This window comes from Antrostomus carolinensis, unplaced genomic scaffold, assembly GCF_000700745.2.
Source record: "Antrostomus carolinensis isolate BGI_N321 unplaced genomic scaffold, ASM70074v2 scaffold19185, whole genome shotgun sequence".
Lineage (NCBI taxonomy): Eukaryota > Metazoa > Chordata > Aves > Caprimulgiformes > Caprimulgidae > Antrostomus > Antrostomus carolinensis.
Window position 1 is genome coordinate 460 of NW_010314557.1, and position 10,721 is coordinate 11,180.

General features: G+C 52.8%; 2 protein-coding genes across 2 annotated transcripts in view; one reads left to right on the forward strand and one right to left on the reverse strand.

Moving 5' to 3' along the window:
• The window catches only part of CYB561 (cytochrome b561), a 1,623-nt gene extending 459 nt beyond the window's left edge, over positions 1-1,164 (forward strand). Inside the window, exons 3-5 of the mRNA XM_010167695.1 lie at positions 4-43; positions 130-287; positions 966-1,164. Coding sequence (XP_010165997.1) covers positions 4-43; positions 130-287; positions 966-1,164 — 397 coding nt within the window. The remainder of the gene's footprint in view (positions 1-3; positions 44-129; positions 288-965) is intronic.
• Positions 1,165-8,476: 7,312 nt separating this feature from the next.
• TANC2 (tetratricopeptide repeat, ankyrin repeat and coiled-coil containing 2) overlaps positions 8,477-10,721 on the reverse strand; it is a gene marked incomplete at its 5' end in the record, with an annotated part of 22,527 nt that continues 20,282 nt past the window's right edge. Inside the window, one exon of the mRNA XM_010167696.2 lies at positions 8,477-10,721. This exon is cut by the window's right edge and continues 141 nt beyond it. Coding sequence (XP_010165998.1) covers positions 8,897-10,721 — 1,825 coding nt within the window.

Consider the following 10,721-nt stretch of genomic DNA (forward strand, 5'->3'; position numbering starts at 1 on the left):
CAGCTGTATGGGTATGGCCGCCTTCGTGCTCTACCTCCTGCAGGTGAGGTCTGAGGAACCCCTGGGTCCCCCTGGGGTGGAAGGGACCCTCCTCTCCCAGCACCCTGTGACATCCCCACACCCCCGCAGTGGCTCCTGGGCTGCGGTTTCTTCCTCCTCCCCGGTGCCTCCTTCTCGCTGCGTGGCTGGTACAAACCCCAGCACGTCTTCTTTGGAATCGCCATCTTCACCCTCTCCATCGCCGCCTGCTTGCTGGGCATCACCGAGATGCTGTTCTTCAACATCAGGTGGGTGAGAGGGCTGGGGGGGTGGTTGTAGCCTCCCCCAAATCCCCCCTGACCCCCATCAAGGGGCTGCCCCTGTGGGGCAGAGCCTGGCCCCTGCTCAGGCTGTGGCTATTAAATCTCCCACCCCCCCGAGGCCTTTAGTTCTGCTGCTGCTGCTGAGTCACTTCCCAGATGATGTTTAACAAGGGCTGGATCCTGTGACAGTTTTCCTTGGGGACAAGGATCCAAACCCCTGTCCCCTCTCTGCAGATAAGTGTTTTCAGAAATCCCATGGGCCGCTCATGTCCCCAAGGGCTCTCCCCTCACAGCTGGATGGGAGGGGAGAGCTCCCCTCACGGGCTCACGGCTCTCCCCTCACGGTGATGGCCCATGGCCCCAGCTGCACATCGGGGTTCCCCTCAGCTCCAGCATCATGGGGACCTGCTGATGGGACACCCCAGGAGCCATGTCCCCATGGCTGGGCTGCCTATGGGCCTGTGCCAGCCATTATCTCTGTTGTCACCAAGACTGTCCCCAAAGTGAGCAGCACCCAGGCACTCCCTTCTTGCTCTGATTTGGGGGAAATGGACTTTTCTGAGGGTGCATGCCTGAAGGATGAGGATAAGGAGGGGGTCCCAGCCAGGGTAGGGACAGGCCACCCACACCCTGAACCTTGAGCATCCCCCTTGGCCCCCACAGGGACTCCTACAGCCTCTTTGTGCCTGAGGGTGTCCTGGCCAACACCCTTGGGGTGCTGCTGGTGGCCTTTGGGCTGGTGGTGGGCTACGTATTGACACGGGATGACTGGAAGCGCCCACCGCTGGCCGAGGAGCTGGCCCTCTCCATGGACTTCAAGACCCTGACAGAAGGCGAGAGCCCTGGTGGTGGCAGCCAGTGATGTCCCCAGCTCTCCAGTCCCCAGCACAGGCACCTCGTGGTGTCCATGAGATGCTCCTGTGTACCCTGTCCCCAGTGTCTTGGGGCTCTGCCCAGCTCAGGGTGACAAGGACAGCTGGGAAAGGACATGCTTGTCGGTGTAATGTTGCCGATTGGATTCAGCCTTGCTTGGCCTTCATCTTCCTCAGCTCTGTCCCATGCAGTCCCCAGTGACCCCCCCGAGCCTGTCCCAGCCCCACAGGGACAGCGGTGGCACAGGCAGGGGCAGGGGCTGGCAGCGGTGCTGGGACACAGAGGACAGGGGTCCCTGGGCTCTGTCCTGCTCTGGGGACCTGGGGTTGGGAGCCCAGACTTCCCCGCTGCGAGTGGCCAAAGCCCAAAGCTGGTTCTCAGTGCCACTGGGCAGAGGGGACATTTGCCACCACCGAGATGTCCCACTTGCTGGCAGCCTGTCACCTTCCAGCACGGCCACGCGTGGGGGCTGCTCCCCTCAAAGGGGTCCCCGGGGACTCGGAGTGACCCCAGTGTCTGTGCAGCTTCAGCATCTTCGTGTCCAAAATGTGTTGTCTGCTCAGTGGATGCTCCCGACCTAATAAATGTTTGCAAGTAACCCCGTCCTCCTCCCGTCTCTGCTCCCCCAGCTCATCATTTCAGGGTCCCCCTGAGCTCCCACGTGGGTGGGCGGCTGGGAAATGATCTGCCCGAGGAGCTGGGGAAGGCAGGTGGGTATTTGGGATGGGATTGTCCCATCCAGGCCCCACGTTGTACCACTCAGTGCTGTAGAACTCAGTGGTGGCTGCATGGGGACATCTCCAGAGTCTGGCCATGCACTGGATGTGCCCATGGAAGTAGGGGAGAGTCATTGCCATGAGGAGCTGCATCCCCAAGACAAGGGCTCATCTCTGCTGGAAGCCTCCCCTCTCCTGCTGGGTTACACCCCCCAGGCAGCCAGGGGAGTGAAGCTGCTGGGGACCCGAAGCTCCCAATCCCAGCACAGCCCCAGCAAAGGTGTGAGCCCAGTTTGGGATCTTGCTCACTGCCACCCTGATGTGCTGCCTCCTTCCAGAGCTGGGCACCCGGCCCTCCACCCAGATGGAGCCAGGGATGCTCCCAGCTGCAAAGCCAAGTCCCAGGATGGGGCAGGGATGAAGCCAGCAGACCCTTGGGTTCTCAGGAGCTGCAGAGCTGGCTGCATCCGCGGCACCGAGCGATGCTTTGCACGATTTAATCCAGAAAACTGCCCTGTCCCAGTTCCCCCCACCATTTCATTAACACTCCTCTGCTAAAGGCAGCAGTGGTGTTGCCCCTGTCCCCATCCCCATCCGCAGGCAGCAAGAGCCAGACCTGATCCTCACACTGTCCTGATGTCCCCAACTTATTTCCACGCTGAGAAGCCAAAGCACGCTCCTTCGCTCACCACAGTGTGGGGAAAAACACCAGGCCAGACGCCGTTTCCAAGTGTTAACCATTTATAAATAAGTACATTTTTTTTTTAATACATACAGTTTTCATTGTACAGATTACAATCTGTATACATTATTGGGGGGCTGGGGGGGGGAGAGGGGGGGAAATGCATTCTTTTGAACTTTTCACATCTATCTCACAGCTCACATGTACAGACAAGAAAACTCTGCTCAAGCAAATACAACAAAGGAAAAAAATATGTTTTCTTCTTTCCTTATACATGAGAGGCGAAGGCCTCCGCTGTCGGCAGGGGCTGCTCTTCCCACTGCACAATTATCACAACTGTGTGGTGTTCAATATATCAGTAGAGAGAACAGAACATGCATTGAATAATATACTGTACAGAGAAAGTCCTTTACATCAGAATTATAGAAAAGCTAAAGGAAAATTTAAGTGTCTTAAAGATCTTCCCAGCAAGTGTCTCGGAGGATGGCAACCAGGGAATTGTACAAAGCACAAGGGGTGTGGTACTGTACGTGTTTGTACCAAAACTCAGATCCTCTCAGCTATGAAGACAGAAGGGAGATGAAACGCTGAATGCAGAACGCTATGGGAAAGAAAAGGCTGGACAGGGATGACACCGGCGGTACTGGCAGAGTCCACACGAGTCTCTGGGTGATCGGTGGAGCAGCAAAATGGACTTTCCGTAGCACACAGTGCTGCTCTCGGTCTCTGCCTCACCAGTGCACAAGGCAGACCCATGAAGTGACCCCAAATCCCTGGGTGTGAGGTTTTTCTCACCCACCCAGCACGACCCCGACTTGCCGGAGGAGACAACCCGCAGCCCCACCGTCGTCCCCGGACAGTGTCACCCAGGAGGGACAAAGTCTTTTGGCAAAGCAGCCCTCTGTTTTTGCAACTATAGGATGTGATCCCATCAGATGGGATCTGGCTGCTGACTCCCCAGTACCCTGACAGCCAAAAAATGAGCAGGAGGAAAGGATATGGCGGGTGGGTTTGGTGTCCGTTGGCTTTCCCAGTGATGGTCGTGCTCGCCGTGTTCTCTCTCGGGTAGGTCTGTAACAGTTGCGGTGAGATCCATCTGTATCATCAGGAGTTGGACATGAACGCATCTTGCTAAAGAATTGAGCCCTTAGTGGTTTATATTAGAAAAAAGTTTGATTGAATGAAAATCCAGCAATTATTCACACACACACCAAAAAAAAAAAACCAACGCAGATTAACTTTCAACCATTGTGCTTTGTGTCCAACATGCACCCCACCAGACTTTGCGTAGAGCAGCCAGCACGGGGTGAAGGCATTTATCCACAGAGGTCCCAGCGGGTACAACAGCTCTTCCCCTAAGCCCTTGGTTAAACACTGTTAATCCCGGTAGAAGAGTTCTCATCTTGAATTCCCAAACGACTTAAAGCAAAGTACAACCACCAAAAGAGCTCGCGACAGCTCACCGTGGAACCCCCTTTGCAAGGAAGGCGGAGGACGAGCAGGCACTCCGGCTTGCTTTTCTCTAGATAAGGCGGAGCTGGCACTTCGGTTTTAGTTAGACTTCTTCTGGGTAACCCTGAATTTACAGCAATCTTTGGACGAGGGGACTGAATCATTCCAAATTTAGTAGCCACCCTGGTTCCAGACCTAATCCAAGTATGGCTCAGATGTTTGTCACATGCACACACAAATGGTCACACTAGCCAAGCGGTTTTCTGTACAGCCAGGTTAAAGAAAAACAAAACAACAAAACAAACCCAAAAAGTTCAGTGCTCGGACAGACCCACCTGTGGGCACCGGTGGCAGAAGGACAGATGGATGGACAGACACATGCCTCGGTTTATCAGCAGCTGGCGCAGGCTGTGCCCTCCCGACCAGCGACACGGAGAAGGCGGCTCAGGCTGTGCCTTTGGAAACAGATTCCCAGGGACCTCTTGGTAAACCCTTCCCATTCCCAAGCACTTCAGATGCCCACAAACCAACCATCATCTCCAAAGCTCTCCAGTCATTCCCAGCCCGGCTGGAGGGATCCCTACAGAGCCCCCCACCAGGCGGGTGTCCCCTCCCCTGGGCTGGGACCAGAGCATCCTCCCAGCCTGGGAGACAAAGCAAGAGCCGGTGAATCCTCACTGAGGGACAGCAAACACCCACACCTGAAGCTGCGTGAGAAGATTTCAGCTTTGTGGTGGCACAGCCAGCTCTGGGAGCAGTTGCAGGCAGAGAACCAGGGACACCTGGTGGGAAGGTTGGCTAAATACAGGGGTTGGCTTCAGCATCACCTACCCAACGCGCCCCAAGAACCAAACCCAGAGGTTTCAACATCATCAAGAGCCTGGTTTACTCGGTGCACCCAAGAATCCCACTTGCTCGCAAGACGGGGGCTGGTCAGCAGTGCCAGTGCAGCCAGGGAGGGGATGGAGGTGCTGGCTGGCAGCATCATCCCACATCTTAATTAGTGAGTAAGAAGGACATGGACCTACTGGAGCAAGTCCAGAAGAGGCCACGAGGATGATGCGAGGGCTGGAGCAGCTCTGCTGTGAGGACAGGCTGAGAGAGTTGGGGCTGTTCAGCCTGGAGAAGAGAAGGCTCCAGGGAATCCTTCTAGTGGCCTCCCAGTACCTGAAGGGGCTCCAGGAAAGCTGGGGAGGGACTCTGGAAAAGGGCAGGGAGTGACAGAACAAGGGGTGATGGCTTGAAAGTGGAAGAGGGGAGACTGAGATGAGATGTGAGGAAGAAATTCTTTGGTGTGAGGGTGGTGAGACAGTGTCCCAGGTTGGGCAGAGAATCTGTGGCTGCTCCTCCCTGGAAGTGTTGAAGGCCAGGCTGGATGAGGCTTTGAGCAACCTGGTCTAGTGGAAGGTGTCCCTGCTGCTGGCAGGGGGGTTGGAACTGGATGAGTTTTAAGGTCCCTTCCAACCCAAACCAGTCTGGGGTTCTAGGAAATGCACAGCACGGACGGATGAGACAGCACCGTGTCTGAAACTCTGCGCACGCTCCCACAACATCCAAGATGACAAAGTGAAAGGACATGGGGGGAGATCTGAGCCTCGTGCTCTGCTGAGCCACATCTCCAGCACCACGTTTCCCAACACGCAATGGCCTTGGCTTTTCTCTATGCCAAATCCAAATCATGACTTTAAGGACATGGGGGACTGTGTAAGAAACAGCTGTTCCAGGGGGAGGTGTGCTCCTTACCCACCTGGGGACTACAGCTGCCATCCTGCCTCAACTGTCCCTAAGAGAATTGCTGGGGAAGCGCTTTAAAACCACTGCAAATAATTTTGTATTTAAAAATTACTCAATCTGTTAATGCTTATATACAAGAGTCAGTTCTTGTGCTATAAATGTTACGATTCTTCGTTTCTTTTTCCTTTTTTTTTTTTTTGAAAAATACACTAAGAGACAAGAGCTGCTTTGCTATTTTTCTAATGAAGACACTACTCACGCTTAAATATCCAGTATTTATCATAGTAACAAATTCAAACAGTAAAGTGCACCCATTTACAGAGAGAACAGATGGGAAAGCATTAGTGCAAGAATCCCGTGAAAAATGGTAACACGTGGGATCGTGAAAAAAACCTGCACGCCGCAGTATTTAAGCCTTCTTTCAGCTTGGTGTTTGTGTTCAAAGCCTGAACTGTTTTGTTTTGGGTTTTTTTTTCCCTTAAAACATCTTCATAAACCCAGAAGTTATACACAGAAGGGCTGTGAGGAGATGTTTTGGAAGGACAATGCTGAGAGCACAGGGCGGGGAACAGCAAGAGCGAAGCACGGGCAGTTCTCGCATTGGACCGTCCCGTTTGCACCTCAGCGGAGAGAACCGGCTGACGGCCGTGGGGCGACTCGCTCAGCCACGTAAAATAAAGACAGGGCTGAATTTGGGTACTTTTTCCTTTCACAGAAGCAACTGAAGGTAGGAAGGAAGCCACTCGCTCGTTCAGGAAAGCTGGAGGATGGGAGGTGTGGAGCAAAGCGACTGGTGCTACTCCAGATCCACCGATACGCGTGTCCTAGCTAGAGAAGCACTGTACGCAGAGAAGGAGAAATCCGTTATTCCTTCCGAAGAGGAACATGCAGCTTCAAAAAAAGAGAGGAAGGAAAAAACCCCATCACACCCTCTTTGCAAAGAGAGAAATAGCGCATGGAACTGAGTGTCCCCCGCGGTCATGGAGAGTCCGTCCTGCCGAGGTGTCTCCCAGTTCAACCCCCCCTTTACACAGCCCTATAATAAAGCAAAGAGTCAGCACTGGGTTGCACCTCGAGGAAGAAAACGCCAACTCAATCCAAATACTGGCTTAGACAAAGACCAAATAGCTCAAAAGAGCCCCAAAATCACCAAATCCCATAGAGGAAACACCCCTCCGAACGCTCTCGACGTGTCTATGAGACACAAGCCTCCATCGTCCCAAGGTGCACAAGTCCCAGTTGAATAAATTAGGCAACGAAATAGCGACAAGATGCGCTGATCCACACGGGGAAAAAAAAAAAGCCCCATCAAAGCCAGGGTTTGCTAAAGAGCTGCGGGCCAAGTCCTTAGCTGGTGTAAAGGGATGTAGCTGTAGTGATGGTGCTGAGGATATGCTCATTTACACCAGCGGAGGTTGGAGCCCAGGATTTGGTTCAAGAAGTCTTGCAATCTATTGGCATAGCCCTTTGGAAACACTGAAAGGTATCGCTCCTCCTGCTCAGCACGGAAATCCCTCCCAAGAGCTGATATGAGTGAGGTTCGGCATCGGGCAACAGGCACTGTTGTGCTTTAGAACAAGCTACTGGGTTATTGTTCTCCCCCACAGTTCATCCCACCCTTTGTCCTGAAAAGGCAAATTACAAACCCACCAGTATTAAATGAATCTGTAAAGAAAGTTCTTCCACCCCCTCCCCCAAAAAATTGAGACAATAATGGAAAAAAAAAAATTGAAAATCCTTTCAAAAGGATTTTGGAAGCGTCCCCTGCTTTTCATGCTCTCTTGATGTGATTTGCATTTGATTTAAAAAAAAACAAAACAACAAAAACCAAAAAACCCAACCCAAAGTAAAAAATGTCCTGAAATAGATCCCATAAATAAATTAGAAATATCTCTCTTTTAACTACAGCTCCTTGAAAAGCAAAACATGGTTTCTACCCTTCACAGGTACAGAACATGGCCATGGCTTTCCAGATTTCAGGAATGGATCTCAGAGGAGCACAGCCCTTGCTCTCCCAGCAGGAGCAAGCCAAGGGGAAGGGACGCTGCAGGGCTGGCTTTGCAGAAGGACCTCTCCTGCCTCAGGAACCATCGTGCCACGTTATACATCCTCAACATATAAAAAAAAATAATTAAAAAAAAAATTAAAATGCAGTTTTCCTCCTTGAATACCACTTTCTAAGTCAGATTTTTTGTTTTTCCTCACAAATAATAAAAAAAAAACCAACAACAAAAAACCACCCACCAAATGAAACCCTCAACATTAAACTGTCCCAGTGAAAACACGCTGCTGTGTGCGAGGTGCGCTCGCCTGCTAACGGTGTGGACAAGAAGTTGTTGCAATCTCAGCTCATGGGCAAGCACTTTCTGGCCAATTCCCTTGGCTGATTAAAACGACTGCGAAGGGCCAACTTTCCTCTCTCAATGCTTGTAAAATGCCCCAGAGCAAATCAGAGTCGGGGCACCTGGCAGGTAGGTTGCAAAGCAGCAAAGCATTGCGTCATCCCCACCCCTTCTGGCCGAGGACGTGATTAAATAACGATGGAATTTGATTGGGATTCAACTGCTCTAAATGAAGCGAGATGGTTGTTGTGCATAGCTACTTGGGATTCAAACACATTGTGCCCTCCTCCTAATTTGCTCTTTGGGGGCAAAGAATCAAACGACCCAGCTGGCACGGGGATCTGCGGATTCAACCTTGGGAGAGGCTCCTGGGATCCCTGCTCTGCTCCCGCTAGGAATTCCCATCAGAACGGAGTAAGAGCTCATCGAGAGAAAAGAAACCAATTTAAATCGAACACCATTGTCTCTTGAAAAAGAGCTGGTTACCTCCCGCTGTGTAGGGGATATTTCTGAACCGCCCTGCACCACAGGACTAAGATATCCTGGTTGGGAACTGAGCTGGAATTGGGCAAACGGAACTGGCTCGGCTGATGTTGGCTTGACGGTCAGCTGGGGAATGAAAGGGCTGGAGCACGTGCATGGCTGTCTGACCACCACACAAAGTACCAGAGAAACTTGGTCATGTAGCTACCAAAGAGAAATAAAAATAATAATAATAATAATAATAATATGCATGGAAATCAAGCTTGGAAGTGTGTGCTGAAAACATGAGGGTCTTACTCCAACAAGCGTCTTTTACACATTAGACTCCACAAATGGTCTCTTTGGTTTGATTGGGGATGTCTGCCCTTGCCTGGAGTCCCTGGAGAGCTGCCTGTACAGGTTGTCCTGGTAGGCCTGTGCCACCGGCAGTGTCCTTGCCACCTTGACATCGGGATACGAGGAGGCTTGGGTGACTCTCTCCAGGAGGTCTCCCCGGGACCCATTGGCCAACATCCCATGGGGGCTGTAATAGTCTTCCTCTAGCAAATGGCCATTCTGTGCATTGTTGGTTTTGTTATAAAAGGCAATGTTGCTGATCGAAGAAGGTGGGCTAAATGATTCCGGCTGGGGGAGATTGCCAGGAGACGTAGGACTAATGACAGTGTCCACTGATGACACAGCCCAGGTCCGGTTCTGCTGATGGAGGTGGGGGTACTGCTGAGTCCGAGCTGTTTTATCTATGATTCCCATGAACGGCGTGGTCCGGGAACGGGCTGGCTCGCTGGGGTAACCCCCCTGCGTGGGAGAGACCGGAGAAAGTTCATCGCACGATCTGTCGTAAGCTGGCTTGAGAGGAATCTCCATTTGCTGAATCGAAGCGGAAGGGCGGAAATTGGGAGTCAGGTTGGAGGTGGAGGAGATGCTATTGCTGGAAGGAGAGAAGCGGAGGCCGACGCTCTGAGAGTGGAGCAGGGGCCTCGGAGTCGGTGGGTGAGGCTTTATTTCACTGGGATTAACTGTGATGGGCCTTCTTATGAGATGAGACACATCTGGAGAACCCAGCTGGCTGGCGGGGAGGGAAGAACGTTCCAGGTCAAGCTTCGAGTGACACACGGGATAGTAGGAAGCGGATTGGCTTCGCCCGATCTGAGGTGTCTGGCTGTACCTCATACCCCCCCTGTACGCCGAGGACGGTCTCTGTGGAAGGTCTTCTTTAGCCAACCCTCCATGCTGACAGATCGCTCCCGCGCTCAGGCTGGCCTGAACGTGCTGCACTGGTCTGCTGTCACCAACGATTCCTCCGATGGAGCCCTGGTAGACCAACCTGCTCTGGCTGACCCCCATTTCCCCTGACGCTGACTGGTACTTGCTGGCCATCGAGTGGGCAACCTGGCTGTAAGCACCGGTTGGGATTACAGTACTGGAATGGATGGCAGAGCTGGGCTGGTTGCTCCTCACGATCTGTGCCTTGGCTGGTTGAAGCCTCAGCCCTGGCTGCGGCACGGCCACGGGGAGCTGGGGCATCTGGAAAGACCTCTGTGTCATCTTGGATAACGGAGACTTTGGCCTACCGGGGAGCTGGCTGACTCCACTGGGTTCTTGCTGATAACGAACCGGGGAACCGGACTGTGACCTATAAATGCTCATGCTTTCTGCTGGAGGGCTGGCACGATACTGAGGACCTCTACGAAGAGGAGAAGGTGGTGGGCTCTGATATTCCTTCCCTTGACTTCCAACGGGAGGTGGGCTGAAGCGGTAGGAAGAGCCCTGATGAGCAGGCGATGTGTGTGGAGGACTGGGTCTATAATGTGAGTTTTGGTGTGTTGGAGACAGAGCAGGAGATGTGGACTGGTACCCTTGTCTGGTTGGTGAACCCATGGAGCTATTGGACCTGAAATCAAAGACCTGATGAGAACCAAGAGGTGAACCAGAAATATAGGCTGAGTCCCTGTGAGCTGGGGACGGGGGTGGGCTCTGGATGATGGGCAGCCCTTGGTTTGGCCTGGACTCTGTCTGCAAGCCAATGGAAACGTTTTCTACATCCTGCTCAAGGTATTCCTCCTCAAAGATATCTTGCACAGAATACAGCTCTTCGTGCTGGGCTTCGGGTTCAGGCTCTACCGGGAGCGGCGGCGGT